At 55.2% G+C, this 19177-nt stretch overlaps 1 protein-coding gene across 3 annotated transcripts in view; it reads left to right on the forward strand.

Annotated features, from left to right (window-relative positions):
• Window positions 1–19177, forward strand: part of SRGAP2 (SLIT-ROBO Rho GTPase activating protein 2) — a 120806-nt gene that overhangs the window by 66676 nt on the left and 34953 nt on the right. For all 3 annotated transcript variants that reach the window (XM_054176386.1, XM_054176387.1, XM_054176388.1), the window contains exons 4-6: window positions 6241–6303; window positions 10115–10330; window positions 12083–12211. In XM_054176386.1, the coding sequence (XP_054032361.1) occupies window positions 6241–6303; window positions 10115–10330; window positions 12083–12211 (408 nt within the window). The remainder of the gene's footprint in view (window positions 1–6240; window positions 6304–10114; window positions 10331–12082; window positions 12212–19177) is intronic.

Below are 19177 nucleotides of genomic sequence, written 5' to 3' on the forward strand. Positions count from 1 at the left end.
AGGCTGCAGAGTGTTTGATGTGAAGTGAAAAACCCACAGTGAGTTTGGCTGCAAGCCTTGCAGTAATCAAGGAGGGAAGAGAATGATCAATCCTCTGAAGGGGTCTCTGCCTGAGCTGACCTACTTTCCAGCTGCAGTGCCTCTGCCTCTCTCCTTGCTGCATTGGTACCCAAAAGCTGGGGCTGCAGCCTGCACAGCAGGATAGAGCAGGATAGGATGAGCCAGCTTGGAAAAGGCCTTGGAGATCATCAAGTCAGCACCCCAGGGAGGTGGTGGAGTCCCCATCCCTGGAGGGGTTCAAGAGGGGATTGGATGTGGCACTTGGAGCTGTGGTTTAGTAGCCATGAGGTGTTGGGTGACAGCTTGGACTTGATGATCTCTGAGGCCTCATCCAACCTTATTGATTCTATGATTCTAAGTCCAACCTCTCCCCCAGCACCACCTGATCCAACTACACCATGGCACCAAGGGCCTCATCCAGGCTCTTCCTAAACACCTCCAGGGATGGGGACTCCACCACCTCCCTGGGCAGCAGTGGTGTGCCATGGTCTGCTGTGGCAGTGGCTGCTCAGAGCACAGCCTTGTGCTGCACTAGGGAGAATTCCTTGTCAGTGACATAGTGGTGAAACAAATCAGTGCTGAAATGGTGGAGGGAAGGGAGAGAATAGAGCTGGGCTTTAAATGGGGCTGGCCAAGGCATAATGGAGCATTAAGCTGGAAAGTGATGAGCTAGCACCCAAACTATGCCTGTGTCTTGGAGGACAGATTTTTGTGCTCTGAGCTCTTGCTTTACCTTCTGGGGAGTTGGAAGCTTTGGAGTTTCAAGCTTGTAGGGGTTTGAAGCTTTAGAGGAAGGCTGAGCAGGATTCCTGATCCTGTGGCACCATCTGATAATGGCCAGGCACTTCTGGGGAGAAAGCAGAGGGAGAAGCCTGGGTACAGCTTGCAGAGGCTTCAGGCAGGGCATCCCTGGGAGGACTTCCATGTGGAGTGTGAGGCACATCCAGCACAAATGGGATTGACTGGGCAGTGATCCCCAGTGCTCCCTTGCTGGTGCTGAGCTTACACCAGCAGCATTGGTACCCCAGCAGTGATCCCCAGTGCTCCCTTGCTGGTGCTGAGCTTACACCAGCAGCATTGGTACCCCAGCAGTGATCCCCAGTGCTGCCTTGCTGGTGCTGAGCTTACACCAGCAGCATTGGTACTCCAGCAGTGATCCCCAGTGCTCCCTTGCTGGTGCTGAGCTTACACCAGCAGCATTGGTACCCCAGCAGTGATCCCCAGTGCTGCCTTGCTGGTGCTGAGCTTACACCAGCAGCATTGGTACCCCAGCAGTGATCCTCAGTGCTCCCTTGCTGGTGCTGAGCTTACACCAGCAGCATTGGTACCCCAGCAGTGATCCCCAGTGCTGCCTTGCTGGTGCTGAGCTTGCCCCAAGAGCATCTCCTGGGCTTCAGGCTGCAGCCCTGCCACCTCCCCAGCAGACCTGGAGGGATGTTGCCCCCAAGGCCTCGAGCTGCAGGGGCACACAATGTTGTCAGCATTCCTTTAGCTCTCAGATTCATTATCCTCCCCCCCAGCTATCTGGGAGCTGAGGTCGCTGATGGGTGCTGGAATGTGGAACAGCCCTGCAGAGCTGCCCTGCAGCCCAGAGAACATCTTGATTGCATTAGAGGGGAGGTGGAGGGCTGCAGGGCTGGAACAAAGAGGCTGTTGAGGAGCTGGCACCAGCCTGCTGGGAATTGGTGTTGCAAGCAAGGGGTGGCAGCAACCTCCAGCTCTGCACATGGTGCCTGTCCCCTCCCTGCTGGAACAGGGGCCGGGGGGGTGCTGCTCTGTGGCCCTGCACGTGGAGGGCAGCTCCTGGGCCTTGGCTGGGCTGGAGAGAAGGCTTCAGAGAAGCAGCTTGGAGAAGGCAGTTTGGCCTTCTGGTACCTGAAGGAACAGAGTAGAATCCAAACCCCCACCTGGAGGTGTTCCTGGGTGCTCTGCTCTGGGTGATCCTGCCCTAGCAGGGGGGGGTTGGACTGGATGAGCTTTCCAGGTCCCCTCCAAGAATGGAATAGAATTAACCAGGTTGGAAAAGAGCTTTGAGAGCATCAAGTCCAACCTCTCACCCAGCACCACCTGATCAACTCAACCATGGCACCAAGGGCCTCATCCAGGCTCTTCCTAAACACCTCCAGGGATGGGGACTCCACCACCTCCCTGGGCAGCACATCCCCAGGGCCAATCTCTCTTGCTGGGAAGAATTTCTTCCTCACCTCCAGCCTGAACCTCCTCTGGCACAGCTTGAGACTGTGTCCTCTTGTTCTGCTGCTGCTTGCCTGGGAGAAGAGACCAACCCCCTCCTGGCTCCAACCTCCCTTCAGGGAGTTGGAGAGAGCAAGAAGGTCTCCCCTGAGCCTCCTCTTCTGCAGGCTAAGCAACCCCAGCTCCCTCAGCCTCTCCTCCCAGGGCTGTGCTCCAGACCCCTCCCCAGCTTTGTTGCCCTTCTCTGGACACCTTCCAGCATCTCAACATCTTTCCTAACCTGAGAGGTCCAGAAGGAGCTGCAAAAAGGCTGGGGAGGGACTGTGTGCAAGGGCTTGAAGAGGTAGGACAAGGGACAGGGATTTGCAGCTAGAGCAGGGGAGATTGAGGTTGGACATCAGGAAGAAGTTTGTTACTAGGAGGGTGGTGGAGCTTAGGAAGAAGTTCTTCAGTAGGAGGGTGGTGAAGACTGAAACAGGCTGCCTGGGGGTGTTCAAGGCCAGGCTGAGTGAAGCCTTGAGCAGCTGGGTCTAGTTGAGAGGTGTCCCTGCCCATGGCAGGAGAGTTGGAGGAGAAGATCATAGAATCATAGAATCAGTCAGGGCTGGAAGGGACCACAAGGATCAGCCAGTTCCAACCCCCCTGCCATGGGCAGGGACACCCCACACTGGATCAGCCTGGCCAGAGCCTCATCCAGCCTGGGCTTAAACACCTCCAGGGCTGGGGCCTCAACCACCTCCCTGGACAACCCATTCCAGGGCTTCACCACTCTGATGGGGAAGAACTTCCTCCCCACCTCCAGCCTGACTCTCCCCACCTCCAGCTTCATTCCATTCCCCCCAGTCCTTTCACTGCCTGATCTTTGAGGTCCCTTCCAATCTACCTCCTTCTCTGCTTGTCATTTATCAGGGTCAGCAAGCTCAGCTCTTTTCTCCCAACCCTTTTTTTTTGCCCCCTCTCGGAGGAATCCGTCCAAGGAGCAGCACGAAATGAGCAGTGTTGCTTGCACAGCTCTTCTTCTCATGACACCTGTGATCCATCTCCACCTTCATCTTCCTGTAAGGCTCTTTCCAGCCCAGCAACCTGGCACTTGGCTTTCTGGAGAGCTCATTTGAGAGCACAAAGAGTTGTGTGTGGTGACAATTGGGGCACTTGCCCTCCTTCCTTTTCTCTCTCCTCCCAACCTGAATGTGCATTAAAAATGCTCATTTGAATCTGGCTGGCATAATTGATGCTTCAGCAGTTTTGTGCAGTCAATGAGCAATCTGATGCAAGGAAATAACCAAATGGCTTGAAAAGAGCTTGGCTGAGAGGCAGCTGATTGGTGCAGGCCAGGCGGTCGGAGCGGCACAGCGAAGCGTGCTGCTGAAGAGCTCCTTCTGTGTGAAGAGTTCAGTGCTCAGGGCACTTAAAGCAGACCCAGGCAGTCACTTCCATTCATCATCAGTGCTGAGCAAAAGGCAGGCAGAAAAATCTCTGTCCCCCCCCCCATCACTGCAGCTGTTTTCAGCTTTTATTCTGGGGGGAAAAATAACCAGCACACAAAACCAGAGAGGGTTTGGGTCTGCTGTGAGCTCCTGGAGATTGGGAATCACAGAACCACCAAGGTGGGAAGAGACCTCAAAGCTCATCAAGTCCAAGCTGGCACCCAACACCTCCTGACTAAACCATGGCACCAAGTGCCACTTCCAATCCCCTCTTGAACACCTCCAGGGATGGGGACTCCACCACCTCCCTGGGCAGCACATCCCAAGGGCTAACAACTCTCTCTGGGAAGAACTTTCTCCTCACCTCCAGCCTAAACTTCCCCTGGCTCAGCTTGAGACTGTGTCCTCTTGTTCTGGTGCTGGTTGCTTGAGAGAAAAGGCCAACCCCCACCTGGCTACAACCTCAAGGTGAGACTTCTGCCCTGAAAGGGTTCTGAAAGCCTGTCCCAGGCTGCCCAGGAGGAGGTGCTTGGATCCCCATCCCTGGAGGTGCTCAGGAGACACAGAGATGTTGTGCTGAGGGCCATGGCTTAACCCCAAGCTTGGCAGAGGTAGAGAGTGGTTGGACTTGGTCTGAAAGGGCTTTTCCCAGCCTCAATCATTCTCTGGTTCTTGAAATCTTCAGTGACCAAGAGAGGAAACATCTGGTGGGGTCTCACTGCAACTTCACAGCTTTGAATCTTCCAGTCAGTGCAGGCTGCAAGATGTGAACTGCCTGACAGATGCAGAGGGGTTCCTGGGTGCTTTTCTTGTGCTCCTGCTCTAGGGGAAGAGGATTTGTGAAGGTTTCTGTGGGTGAGGCTGGAGTGGAGCTGCACCTTTGCTCTCCTTGGGAAGGTGTGTCAGCTTTTTGATGTCTCTCAGTTCCTCAGCTTTTTCTCCTGGAGGCTCTTCAGAATGCCAGCAGTGACAGCTTGGGCATGAAGTGCTGTCTGCAGTGGAGGGGAGATCAATGGTGCCACTGAACTCCTTAAGGAAGTCTCTTTGCCCTCCTTTGCATAGGGGCTTGGTTGCATGAGAACCAGCTCTTCAAAGAGGGCTTTGCATAGAGAGGTGTTGTCCTTGGGAATTAGAGAAGAGCCACTTCAGGTCTCCCAGGGACAGGTGTTAGAAAAGCAGAGGCTTATCTCCCCCTGTGTTACAGAATCCCAGCCTGGTGTGGGCTGGGAGGGACCTCTGGAGCTCATCCAGCCCAGCCCCTGGTAAGCTGCCCAGGGTCACAGTGGCCAGGGGGGGTTGGAAGCTCTGCAGAGGAGGAGACTCCACAACCTCTCTGAGCAGCCTGCTGCAGGGCTCCAGCACCCTCCCACCACAGAAGTTTCTCCTGCTGTTCAGATGGAGCCTCCTGGCTTCCAGGTTGTGCCCATTGCTCCTGGCCCTGCCTCTGGACACCACTGACAGGAGCCCTGCCCCATCCTCTTGCCCCCCACCCTTGAAGAGCTTGAGGATCTAAGAATTTCTTTACTGTGAAGGTGGTGGAGGCCTCATCCCTGAAACCATTCCAGGTCAGGTTGATTGGGGCTGTGAGCAGCCTGCTCTGGTTGGGGATGTCCCTGCTGGCTGCAGGGGGCTTGGACTGGATGAGCTTTAAGGGTCCCTTCCAACCCAAACCATTGCATGACTCTAGGATCATCAAGTCCAGCTGTAACACCAAGTTCTAGGATCTTGCCAGACCTCAGCAGCCTCAATTCTTCAGGAGCCCTTCTGATGGGCTGGCAGCTTGTGGGGGGTGTGTGTGGTGAAGGGACACAGGGATTGTCCTCAAGGAGCAAGGCTAGGAGGGGCAGGCAGGCTGCAGGGTGCAAGGAAGGAGCAGCAGAAGTGCCTGGGAGAAGGAGGTGGTGGCTGGCCTCCCCCTCAGCCTCAGTCTGGCTCTGGTGCCATCAGCAGAAGTGTTGCCTGCTTTGTGATGTGTTCCATGCAGGAGAGTCATTCCTGTTGGCTTCTTCACTCACCCTGCATTCCTTCAGCATCCACACCAAGCTGTCCTGGACTCACACTCTTGCTTGAGCCTGCTGACAGGGGCAAATCTCTGTGCTTCCAGGCCTGGAGTGCTGCAGATTCCCCTTCCTCTGGAGGCTTCCCTGGCTCCACACCTTCTAACATTCCAGCTTGTTAAGAGTTTGGGCAGCTGGGCTCTGAGTGGCCCTGGACTTTGCCAGCATGAATTGTGGTGCTTAACTGAGCCTGAGGTTTTGGTGGATGTGGAGCCTGCTGACTCCTTCCCCCCTCTGCCTCCCTGCCTCCTCCTTCCCCCCTCTGCCTCCCTGCCTCCTCCTTCCCCCCTCTGCCTCCCTGCCTCCTCCTTCCCCCCTCTGCCTCCCTGCCTTCTCCTTCCCCCCTCTGCCTCCCTGCCTCCTCCTTCCCCCCTCTGCCTCCCTGCCTCCTCCTTCCCCCCTCTCTCCTCCCTCCTCCCTCTGCCTCTCTGCCTCCTCCTTCCCCCTCTGCCTCCCTGCCTCCTCCTCCCCCAACTAACTCTGCTGTCTCTGTTTTGTTGCAGAGCAAGGAGGTTGGCCTGCAGCTCCAGGAAGACTTGATGAAGGTCTTGAATGAACTCTACACGGTAAATCAGACTGACTCCTTGGCATCCTTTCAGGCAGGAGGAAGAAGCAGCTGAGGCCTCCCAGCCCTGCTGCCCCAGCAGAGACTGAGCACCAAGACTGATCAATGTCTGCAGGCTTTGCAGTGGGAGGCAGCTTGTGTTCTGCAGCCTGTGAAGCACCATAAATATCACTTGTGGTGGTGTTTTCACTCTGTCCTTAGGTTGCTGGAGCCCCCTTCAGATCCTGGAAGGCCACAATGAGGTCACCTCAGAGCCTTCTCTTCTCCAGACTGAACAGCCCCAACTCCTTCAGTCTGTCCTCACAGGAGAGGTGCTCCAGCCCTCTGCTCATCCTCCTGGCCCTGCTCTGGACACCTTCCAGCACCTCCAGATCCCTCTTGCAATAGGGGCTCCAGAACTGGAGGCAGTGCTCCAGGTGGGGTCTCCCCAGAGCTGAGCAGAGGGGGAGAATCCCCTCCCCTGCCCTGCTGGCCACACTTCTCTTGCTGCAGCCCAGGCTCTGCTTGGCTTTCTGGGTTGCAAGTGCACACTGAGAGCTCCTGGTGAGCTCCTGTTGAGCTCCTGTTGGACTGCAGCAGGACACCCCAATAACATCATCCCAGCATTCATGAAGACCCTGTTTTGATTGGCTTTATTTCAGATGAACCCCTCCTTCCTCCCCAGGTCCCTATTTCACCTCAGCTTGAACCAGCCCCATTTTAGGGGGGAGAAAGGGGAGATGGATGCTTGCTCTCTTGTTCTGCAGCCATCAGCAAAGGCTCTCAGCTACAAAGGGATGTTGTGTTGAAACATGAAAAGAGAAACATGGACACAGGCAGTGTTAAAGAGAGACTTGCTGAATAATTTACACCCCCACTTGCAGCTCCTGCATATGCTCAGACTATAAAGCAGGCATTGATTAGCCTAGATGCAAAGTGGTTTTCTTTCCCTCCCCCTCCCCCCCCATTGCTGGAAGTGGCAGAAAGCAAAAGAGGCAGAAAGAGTAAATCAGCAGTTGGATGGTTTGGGTTTCCTCCTGCTTGGGGGTTGCACCTTGGCTGGCAGCCACCAGCTCTGTCCCATGGGTGGTGATGGGGGGCAAGAGCCCAGGCAAGGCCTGGCTGCTGCACAGGATAACTCAGGCTAAAAGGCTTCACAGAACCAGGGGATGCCTTGGGTGGGAAGGGACCTCTAGAGGCCAGAGAATGGACTGAGCTGGAAGGGAGCTCCAAAGCTCATCCAGTCCCCACCCCCTCTGCAGTCAGCAGGGACATCCTCCACCAGAGCAGGATGCTCAGAGCCCTGCTGAGCCTCACCTTGAGTGTCTCCAGGGGTGGCTTCCGTCACCTTTCCTGGGGAACTTACCTGGTGATACCAATCCTCAGCGTTTCACCTGGGCAGGGGCACCCAGAGCCCTGCTGAGCCTCTCCTTGAGTGTCTCCAGGGATGGGACCCCAAGCACCTCCCTGGGCAACCACAAAGCTAGAGAGGAACATCCTGGGAAAGAAGTGGGATTGGGTTTTGGTGGCTTTGGGGTGACAGAACAGGAGGAAAAGGCCTGAAATTGTGCCAGGGGAGGTTTAGGTTGGGGATGAGGAAACATTTCTTGGCTGCCAGAGTGGGCAGGGATTGGAGCTGGCTGAGCAGAGAGGTGGTGGAGTCCCCAGCCCTGGAGGTGTTTAGGAGGAGCCTGGATGGGCTGCTTGGTGCCTTGGGTTAGTTGATCAGATGGTGCTGGGTGAGAGGTTGGACTGGATGATCTCAAAGGTCTCTTCCAACCTGGCTAACTCCTATTCCTCTTCCTCTTCCTATTCCATTCCTCTTCCTATTCCTCTTCCTCTTCCTATTCCATTCCTCTTCCTATTCCATTCCTCTTCCTATTCCATTCCTCTTCCTATTCCATTCCTCTTCCTATTCCATTCCTCTTCCTATTCCATTCCTCTTCCTATTCCATTCCTCTTCCTATTCCATTCCTCTTCCTATTCCATTCCTCTTCCTATTCCATTCCTCTTCCTATTCCATTCCTCTTCCTATTCCATTCCTCTTCCTATTCCATTCCTCTTCCTATTCCATTCCTCTTCCTGTTCTGCTCTAGAGCAGGCTCCAGGTCTCCTGGAGCAGAAGGCCCCCAACCAGTGTTTTTCTTCTGTGAGGTGCACAGCAACCATTTCTTCATTCATTCATTTCTCCACTCCTTTAGTTTTGCCTCTCAGCTGTGACTGCAACAAGCCACAGCCAAGCTGCTTTGTGCAGCCATTCTCCTCAGGCTTGATGATTTGCATACAGGCTCCTCCAGCCCTGTGATGTCTGAAGGACTTGATTCATCCAGATGAAAGGCTGATAGGGCATCCCTGCTGCAACCCTACCTGCTGATGAAAAGCTCTCCTGCTCCAGCCTTGGCATCTCATTGTCTTTGAACAGGCTGGGTTCAGCCTGTGCCTTGTTGTTGCTGTTTGGGAGGGGGGGGATGGTTTCTGACTCCTTTACTGGATTGTACAAGAAGGCACATGCCAGGGTGGAAACAAAGAAGCAGCTGCAGAAATCAGCCACTTGGCTTTCAGATCTGTTTGAAGAGCCTCACTTCCCACTCCTGCATCTTCTGCTGGGCTTTCTGGGGAGATGGGACATCTCCTGGAGTGTTCTGCTGGCTGAAGTGTTTGCAACCAGCAAGCAGGTCTGTCTGGCTTGCACGATCCCAGCGTGCTGGGGGGGTTGGAAAGGCTCTCTGGAGGTCAGCCAGTCCGTCCCCCCAAAGCAGGGGCACCCACAGCAGCTTGCCCAGGGTCCAGGTGAGGTTGGAAGCTCTGCAGAGGAGGAGACTCCACCACCTCTCTGGGCAGCCTGCTCCAGGCCTCCAGCAGCCTCACAGCAAAGAGGTTTTTCATGGTGGAACCTCCTGAGTTGCAGTTTGTGCCTGTTGCTGGGCACCTCTGCCAAGTGCCTGGATCCATCCTCTTGCCCCCCCACCCTTTAAGCTCTTGCTGAGCATTGCTCAGATCCCCTCTGGGGCTGCTCCTCCCCAGGCTCAGCAGTCCATTATTTTGCATTCAGTGTAACCCTGCTGGTCAGCTGCTCTGCAATGGATCTGTCACAGGAACTTGGAGTCTGGGGCAGTCTGTTGACCAAATTAAACCCCCCCAAAAAGTGTCTCAGGATGGGATTGCTTTCTTAGGATGCTTTTTTCCCCCTAAGCCAAGCATTTTGTAAGCTTCCATCTAAGGGCTTTCCCCCTTCCCTCCTAGCCTGTGAGCTCTGCAGGCTCAGGTATTGCTGTTCTTGATCACAGCCCTAGGAGGAGAGGCTGAGGGAGCTGGGGTTGCTTAGCCTGGAGAAGAGGAGGCTCAGGGGAGACCTTCTTGCTCTCTACAACTCCCTGAAGGGAGGTTGTAGCCAGGTGGGGGTTGGGCTCTTCTCCCAGGCAAGCAGCACCAGAACAAGAGGACACAGTCTCAAGCTGTGCCAGGGGAGGTTTAGGCTGGAGGGGAGGAGAAAGTTCTTCCCAGCAAGAGGAACTGGCCACTGGAATGTGCTGCCCAGGGAGGTGGTGGAGTCCCCATCCCTGGAGGTGTTCAAGGGGGGACTGGATGTGGCACTTGGTGCCATGGGTTAGTCAGTCAGGAGTTGTTGGGTGACAGCTTGGACTTGATGATCTCTGAGGCCTTTTCCAACCTTACTGATTCTATGACTCTGCCTCAGATTGAGTCATGCAGCTGAAGCAAGCAGCACCTCTGTGTGCCTGCTCTGCTGGTTAAGTCAACCCATCCCTGCCTCAGCAGCTCCAGCTGGGATCCCCTCCGACTCCTGGCTCTCCTTCTGTTCTTTCCCCCTGCAGGTGATGAAAACCTACCACATGTACAATGCAGACAGCATCAGTGCTCAGAGCAAGCTGAAGGAGGCAGAGAAGCAGGAAGAGAAGCAGATTGGGAAGTCAGTGAAGCAAGAGGACAAGCAGACCCCGCGCTCCCCTGACTCCGCTGCCAGCGTCAAGTTCGAGGAGAAGCACGTCCGGAGGAGCTCGGTCAAGAAAATAGAGAAGATGAAGGAGAAGGTACAGCCTCAGCTCTGCCCTCTGCTCTGCACTGACCAGGACACACCTGGAGTCCTGGGCCCCTCAGTTTAGGAAAGATGTTGAGATGCTGGAAGGTGTCCAGAGAAGGGCAACAAAGCTGGGGAGGGGTCTGGAGCACAGCCCTGGGAGGAGAGGCTGAGGGAGCTGGGGTTGCTTAGCCTGCAGGAGAGGAGGCTCAGGGGAGACCTTCTTGCTCTCTCCAACTCCCTGAAGGGAGGTTGGAGCCAGGTGGGGGTTTGTCTCTTCTCCCAGGCAAGCAGCACCAGAACAAGAGGACACAGTCTCAAGCTGTGCCAGGGGAGGTTTAGACTGGAGGTGAGGAAGAAATACTTCCCAGCAAGAGAGATTGGCCCTGGGGATGTGCTGCCCAGGGAGGTGGTGGAGTCCCCATCCCTGGAGGTGTTTAGGAAGAGCCTGGATGAGGCTCTTGGTGCCATGGTTTAGTTGATTGGATGGTGCTGGGTGATAGGTTGGAACTCTGTGATCTCGAAGGTCTTTTCCAACCTGGTCTGGTCTATGTTCTCTCCTGTTCTCTCCTGTTCTCTCCTGTTCTCTCCTGTTCTCTCCTGTTCTCTCCTGTTCTCTCCTGTTCTCTCCTGTTCTCTCCTGTTCTCTCCTGTTCTCTCTCTCTGTGCCCTTCTGGAGGGGAGGGGACTTGGCAGCAGCTCAGCACAGGAGCTGCTGAGTTCCCTCCTTGGTGTCATTCACATGCAAGGCTCAAAGTTTTAAGTGTTTAGGCAAGGGGAGCAGTAGTAAGACAAGGAACAAGAGGTACAAGCTGGAGCATAGAAGGTTCCACCTCGACATGAGAAGAAACTTCTTCCCAGGGAGGGTGACAGAGGCCTGGGGCAGGCTGCCCACAGAGGTTGTGGAGTCTCCTTCTCTGGAGACTTCCAAACCCTGCCTGGATGCATTCCTGTGTGAGCTACCCTGGGTTGATCCTGCTTTGGCAGGGGGGGTGGGCTGGATGGTCTCTGGAGGTCCCTTCCAACCTCTAACAGTCTGTGATTCAAGCTGGCACCAGGTTTCTTCCAGGACAGGCAGATTTTGTCTGGTCTCAGGGTTAGAGGCATGGCCAAGAGGCTGGGAGGAGGCTGGAGTGTGAAGGTAGCATCTGGAACCATGGCAGTTGTGGTTGATGTTTTCCTCCTGCAGAGGACAAGGGTTTTGTCTCATTTCCCACCAGGCTAGGATCTGAGCTGTGCTACAGGGAGACCAGCAGCCCCAGCCTGGCTTGGTGGGCAGAAGCAGTTGCAATCAGTCAGGCAGTTAAGGAGTTCAGCACCAAGACTCCAGCCTGTGGAAAGCAAGGAGTTCCCTTTTGAATTGATCTAGGCTCTGAAAGGACCCAGTTTCAGCCCTGGCTTCTGTTGGGACAGGTGGAGTGCAGCCCTTGGAGTACTCATGGGCTTCTAGCAGTCAGTTCAGTGTTGGAGTTGGGCCAGAACCTCTTAAACCCCCACCTTGATCCTTCATTCTTCCCCAACCCACAGCCTGTTTTAAGAGGAGCCTTGAGATGCAGAGCTGTGTGGCGTAGCAGTGCTTAAAGTCCTTGTACCTAACTGATCTAGACTCCAACTCTTTGAGTCTGGCCCAGGCTGGAATCCACATGAGCAAAACCCAAGTGAGCAAGGGTCAGATGGGTTCAGTGCTCCCTGGTGTCCCTGGGAAGGTTGCTACTGCTTGCTGCACCTCATTTTAACATCTCCTCTGCTTTTGGTTCTCTTTCAGCGCCAAGCAAAGTACACAGAGAACAGACTGAAGGCTATCAAGGCAAGGAATGAGTATCTGCTAGCTCTGGAGGCCACCAATGCATCTGTGTTCAAGTATTACATTCATGACCTGTCTGATCTCATTGATGTAAGTGCTGCTGCCTGGGTGCCTGCAGTGACTCTGGGTGCCTGCAGTGACTCTGGCTGCCCTTAACCCTCACGTCTGCCTCTCCTCCTGCAGCAGCTTAGATGCCAGCACAGCTGGGAGCCTCTGTAGAGCTGTGCAGTGATGGTCTTGGGTGGGCAGCTTGGAAGGTACCATCTCTGTGGCCAGAGGAGGGCTGTGAAGGTGATCAGAGGGCTGGAGCACCTCCCCTATGGGTTCAGGCTGGCAGAGCTGGGGCTGGAGAAGATTCCAGGCAGACCTTCGAGCAGCCTTCCAGTACCTGAAGGGGGCTACAGGAGAGCTGGAGAGGGACTTTTGACAAGGGCTTGTAGTGATAGGACAGGAGGAAATGGTTTGAGGCTTGAGGAGGACAGATTGAGCCTGGAGATTAGGAAGAAAGTCCTTCCAGTGAGGGTGGGGAGACACTGGCACAGGTTGCCCAGGGAGGCTGTGGATGTCCCCTGCCTGGGGGTGTTCAAGGCCAGGCTGGATGAAGCCTTGAGCGACCTGGGCTGGTGGGAGGTGTCCCTGCCCATGGCAGGGGGTTGGAACTAGATGATTTTCAAGGTCCCTTGCAAGCCAGCCCATTCTGTGAGTCCCTGCAGAGCTGTGGGGGCTGCTGCCGAAGCTGCTCGCTGAGCCCTGCTTGGATTCCTCGCTGGAGACTTCGTGGCCCAGGCAGAAGCCTGCAGCAGAAGCCTGGCACTGAAACGTGCAGGGGGAGGAGCTGCTTAGTTCAAACGAAACAGCTTCAGCATCCCTCTGCTGCCTGACATTTGCTGTTCACTATTTTAAGGCAAGCTCAAGATTGTAGCTCAGAAGCACACTTAGAAGTGGAAGTTGGCTGTGGAGGCAGTGCAGGAGCTGGGGAGGGGAACTGAGGACAGAAGCATTTCCTAAAGCTGCTTTTCCCTCATTTTGAAGAGTGCCATCTCTTTCAAGGTTAATGCTTTCTCTAGCTCATCCCACAAGGGGGGGGGTGGGTGGTGAATCCCTCTGCTTTGGAGGCTTTCCATTTGTTGACCCCCATTTTCTGACACCCCAACTCCACAGCACCTCCATGCATCTCTTCTGTCACTGGACCTGCAGAGCAATCTCAGCTCTGAAAGGTGGCAGAGGAAGTGTCAGCAGTGGTGGAGGTTCACTGCTTGCCTACTCCACAGTCTCTCTCTACACAAAGCAGCAAATAATGTGGCTGTAGAAAGCAGTTCCCCCTTCCCTTAGGATGCTCTCTGCAGAAGCTGGGTGCTGGAAGTAGAAGGTGGAGGGAGCCTCTTCCTGCAGGCTCTCTGCTCTGCAGCAGGGTGGTGCATCACAGATTGCATTTGGGTGGAAGGGAACCTCAAAGGTGGTCATCTCCAAGCCCCCTGCACTCAGCAGGGCCACCTCCAACTAGCTCAGGGCTGCCCAGGGCCCCATCAAGTCTGGTCTTGAATGGCATTCAGGGAGCATCAGTTCTGGGGTTACTGCAATGGCCTCAGGTTGTGGCAGGGGAGGTTCAGATTGGATATTAGGCAAAAATTCTTCCCAGCAAGGGGTCTCAGGCCCTGGAAGAGGCTGCCCAGGGAGGTGGTGGAGTCACCATCCCTGGAGGTGTTTAGAAGCTGTGTGGATGTGGTGCTGAGGGATTTGGTGTAGGGGCAGTGGCTTAGCAGCAGTGGTAGGATTGTGAGCTCTGGGTGAGTGGCAGGGGCTTGACCATCTCCAAGGTCTCTTCCAACCTCAGCATCCCTATGATTCCGTGCTGCCCAACAAGACACCACATTTGTCTCCTCTGAAAGCTTAGACAAGCCCTGTAGGAGCCCTGGGACTTGCCCCAGGTGCATAGCTGCCCCTCCAGCCTGCAGAACTGGAGAGCCAGCAGCTCAGACACGGCGTGTCTGGGTCACCCAGGCTGCGCCTGCATGGCATCCTGCCTGCCCAGGCCAGCCTGCTGCTCTCCCTGCTGGAAGCACTCCCCAGCAAAGCCTCCTTCATGCCTGGGAGGGAGAGGGAGAGTAATGAAGAGAAGTGTCTCTAGACACAGGCAATAAAGAGCACTCAGCTCACTATTAATTAGCCAGCTATTAGGATACCTAGCAGCGTTTAGCACTCGTTTGCTCAGCTGATCAGCCAGCCTCTGCAAGTGCTCTTCTGCTGGGCCTTGACTTAGCTCTCCTTTGGAGCTCAGGCCTGGCAGTGCAAGGGCTTTGCAAAACCCACACCTCCCAGGGTCACACTCAGGCAAGGACTGCTGCACCTAGAGGTGGGTTTCACTTCTGGGAGGCTGTCTCCCAATCCTGCCTGCTTCTGGGGCTCTCTTCCTGCTGCCTGCTTCACTGAGCTGTGGGGGGGTTTTGATTGGCATTTTGGTTAGCTCCTTGCTCAGCTGAAGGGAACATAGCTTTCTCTTGATGCCTTTGGTGCTGAGGGACTGAAAATCAGCAGCTGGAACCAGTGGTGGTTGTGTGACTTAAAATATGATTTTTCAAGGCAGATTGATAACTCTTTTTACTTGCTCTGAGCACAGGATGAGAGTGAATTTTCAAACACAAAGCCAGAATCAGCAGTCAGAACCTGTGCAGATTGTCTGAGTTAAAGCAAAAATCAATTGAGATTGAACACATCCAAGTGCCAGGTTCTGAACACTGGCCACAGCAACCCCAGGCAGTGCTGCAGGCTGGGGGCAGAGTGGCTGAGAGCAGCCAGGCAGAGAGGGACCTGGGGGTGCTGGTTGATGGTAGGCTGAACATAAGCCAGCAGTGTGCCCAGGTGGCTAAGAAGGCCAAGGGCATCCTGGCCTGCCTCAGGAACAGTGTGGCCAGCAGGAGCAGGGAGGTCATTGTGCCCTGTGCTCAGCACTGCTGAGGCCACACCTTGAGTCCTGTGCCCAGTTCTGGGCTCCTCAGTTTAAGAAGGACATTGAGAGACTTGAAGGTGTCCAGAGAAGGGCAACAAAGCTGGGGAGGGGTCTGGAGCACAGCCCTGGGAGGAGAGGCTGAGGGAGCTGGGGTTGCTTAGCCTGCAGAAGAGGAGGCTCAGGGGAGACCTTCTTGCTCTCTCCAACTCCCTGCAGGGAGGTTGGAGCCAGGTGAGGGTTGGTCTCTTCTCCCTGGCACCCAGCACCAGAACAAGAGAATACATAGAAGGGTGCAGGAAGGCTGCAGAGACTTTCCCTGAGGGTGTCTGGAGACAGGACAAGGGGGAATGGTTTGAAGCTGAGGCAGAGCAGGGTTAGAGTGGAGCTGAGGAAGAAGTTCTGCAGTAGGAGGGTGGTGAGGCTCTGGAACAGGCTGCCCAGGGAGGCTGTGGATGGCTCTTCCCTAGGGGTATTCAAGGCCAGGCTGGATGAGGCCTTGAGCAGCTGAGAGGTGTCCCATGGTGGGGAGCTTGGAGCAGATGATCTCAGAGGTCCCTTCCAACCTGAGCCATTCTGTGCCCAGTGCATGGAATGAAGATGTGTGGTTTTCAAGCCAGCTCTTCCCTCTCTCCCTTGCTCTGACCATTTGATGGTGCTGAGTTTTGGAGCACAAGGGAAACCCCATCCTCACAGCTCTTGATCAGTGGCTGGTGGTGGGGCAGACAGCATCAGCCTGTCCTGGCCCTGCAGCGTGTTCTGTTTCCCCTTGCAGTGGGAGTGGAAGGAGAGCACTGAGTTAATTCCCCCTCCTGAGTGCAGAGCAATAAATTGCTCCTGACACAGCCCAGTAGTTTTGAATTCCCTGGCTTTGGGGGCTGAGGCAGCTCTTTGATGCTAATGAAATACTACAGTAATGGGGAAGTTTGCATTGACTCACAGTTAGCAAAGGGTCACTGGGACAGAATTTAAAAGCAGATTAAAGACTCCCTGTGTGAGTCCTCAGGCTTGCTCTGCTCTTCCAGGAGCAGCTCTTCCATCACTCTCTGCTCCAGGATCTCAGCCTTCTCCCTTCCCAATGTGACCTGCATTTTAAAACAGATGACTGACTTGTTATCATTCCCTTCCTCCTGGAATGGAATGGAATGGAATGGAATGGACCAGACCAGGTTGGAAGAGACCTTTGAGATCACCAAGTCCAACCTATCACCCAACACCATCTAATCAACTCAACCATGGCACCAAGCTCCCTATCAAGTCTCCCCCTAAACACCTCCAATGAGGGTGACTCCACCACCTCCCTGCAGCACATCCCAAGGGCCAATCTCTCTTTCTATGTAGAATTTCTTCCTAACCTCCAGCCTAAACCTCCCCTGGCACAGCTTGAGACTGTGTCCTCTTCTGGTGCTGATTGCCTGGGAGAAGAGCCCAACCCCTACCTGGCTCCAACCTCCCTGCAGGGAGTTGTAGAGAGCAAGAAGGTCTCCCCTGAGCCTCCTCTTCTGCAGGCTAAGCAACCCCAGCTCCCTCAGCCTCTCCTCCCAGGGCTGTGCTCCAGACCCCTCCCCAGCTTTGTTGCCTTTCTCTGGACACCTTCAAGTCTCTCAATGTCCTTCTTAAATTGAGGAGCCCAGAACTGGACACAGGACTCAAGGTGTGGCCTCAGCAGTGCTGAGCACAGGGCACAATGACCTCCCTGCTCCTGCTGGCCACACTGCCCCTGATGCAGGCCAGGATGCCATTGACCCTCTTGGCCACCTGGGCACACTGCAGGCTCATGTTCAGCCTACCATCAACCACTACCCCCAGGTCCCTCTCTGCCTGGCTGCTCTCAGCCACTCTGCCCCCAGCCTGCAGCACTGCCTGGGGTTGCTGTGGCCAAAGTGCAGAACCTGGCACTTGGATGTGTTCTGTCTCCTACCAAATCCTCTACTGGGGGCCTGCTTGAAACCTGCTGCCTGGCAAAGGGTTAATCAGCTGTGGTGCTGGGCAGTGAATTCGAATCAGTTAGCATTAAAGTCTGATAAGAAATTGATTTCCTCAGAGAATGATTCCATCAAAGATTTATAGAGCCCAGCAAGGGGATGGAGGGAGGTGGCTGCCACTTAGAGGTGGGATGTGGTGGGCTTGCCCAAGTGTTCAAGTTGGGGGGGGGGGAGTGGGCTGCAAAATGGTTTGCATCAGGGAATCAATAAGGCTGGAAAAGCCCTCTGAGGTCATCCAGCCCAGCCATCAACCCAGCACCACCATGGCCACCAAAGCATGGCCCCAGGTTCCTGGAACACCTCCACCACCTCCCTGGGCAGCCTGTGCCAGCCCCTGACCACTCTTGCAGGGAAGAAGTTTGTCCTGGTCTCCCACCCCACCCTCCCCTGGCACAGTTCAGGCCATTTCTTCCTGGCCTATCACTCGTTCCTTGGGGTGAGAGACCAACCCCCACCTCGCTCCAGCCTCCTTTCTTGCCCTGCTGCTGAGTGGTGTTTGGTGTTTCTGGGCACACTTTGGCTCCAACCTCCTTTCAGGAGCCAGGAGGTCTCCCCTCAGCCTCCTCTTCTCCAGACTAAACCACCCCAGCTCCCACAGCTGCTCCTCACCAGCCCTGTGCTGCAGACCCTTGAGCAGGGTCAGTAACACAAGGCCAAATTACTTCACTCTTCACTGTCCTGAGCTGGGGGGTGAAATATTAGCTCCTGTTTGCCTTCCCAGCCCCACCAGTGAGCTCCTCTTGTGCTTTCACCACCTTTCCTTCCCAGTCTGGTTGTGCTGGATCTTAGGAACCCTTTCTGTACTGCAAGGCATTGGCACAGGCTGCCCAGGGAGGTGCTGAGGTCACCATCCCTGGAACCTGTGGCCATGGCACTTGGGGTCATGGCTTAGTGGCTGTGGTGGTGGTGGGTTGGTGGCTGGGCTGGATGCTCTTAGAGGCCTTCTGCAGCTCAAACAGCTCTCTGGTTCTGTGTGCTGGGAGGAGGGGGAGTGCAGGGAGGACAAGCTGCTCAGCCTGGATGGGTGTGCAGCCCCCCTGTCCTGCAGCAGGAGGGGACCAGCAGCGACTGCTCCTGTCCCAGCCGAGCTGCTGCTGCTCCTGGCTGGAATCTTGGCCCAGCTTCTCCCCAGGCTGCCTGCAGAGGATGGCCCTGCACCAGATGTGGAGAAGGGAGGCAGCTTGGAGGGGCTGCTGATCCAGGGCAGCCTCCCCACCTGCAGATTCTCAATCAAGCCTCTTTTGTGGCTTTTTTTGGCTACTTTCTGTTCTTTCTGATTGGGTTTAATGTCCTTTAATTGGCTGCCTCCAGCCTAGGCTGCAACTGCAGCTTCTTTGCTGCCACAAGGCTCCACAGCTGCCACAGCTCATTGGCACAGCAGCACATGGTGGCAGAACTCCTCTGCAAGCAGGGGATGGTGCAGCACTTGCTCTGCTTTCTCCCTCCCTCCACTCCTCCTTTTATTTCTCCCTTCCTCCCCCCCTTTTTTCCTGCCCTTCCTCCCCCCCTTTTTTCCTGCCCTTCCTCCCCCCCTTTTTTCCTGCCCTTCCTCCCCCCCTTTTTTCCTGCCCTTCCTCCCCTCTTTTTTCCTGCCCTTCCTCCCCCCTTTTTTCCTGCCCTTCCTCCCTCCCTTTTTTCCTGCCCTTCCTCCCCCCCTTTTTTCCTGCCCTTCCTCCCCCCCCTTTTTTCCTGCCCTTCCTCCCCTTCTCTTTTCCTGCCCTTCCTCCCCCCCTCTTTTCCTGCCCTTCCTCCCCACTTCCCCTCCCCTTTCCCCCCCCATTTGCACACAATGACTGTGATGAGCCCCAACTGCTGGCTGGGGAGGAGCCTTCCTGTGCATTCTGCTTACATAGCAGCACAGCAATCAGGCAGATGGCCTCTTTCTCTTTGGATATTCTCCCTGCCTGTGTAATCCCACTTGTCATTCCAAGGAGGTGGCTTCCCTCCTCCATTGCTTTCTTAGATGGCTGAAAAATGGAGGCTGTTTCTGATCAGCTCATGACAAATGCCTTTCTCCCTGCTGGAAGCATGAGGGCTTGGCTGCAGTGGAGATGAAGCTGCTTAATTGTCTTCCAGTGACATCATCCTGGTGGCAGCACTAGCCAGGAAATTCTTGACCATGAGCAT

Source organism: Dryobates pubescens, chromosome 35 (assembly GCF_014839835.1).
Source record: "Dryobates pubescens isolate bDryPub1 chromosome 35, bDryPub1.pri, whole genome shotgun sequence".
Lineage (NCBI taxonomy): Eukaryota > Metazoa > Chordata > Aves > Piciformes > Picidae > Dryobates > Dryobates pubescens.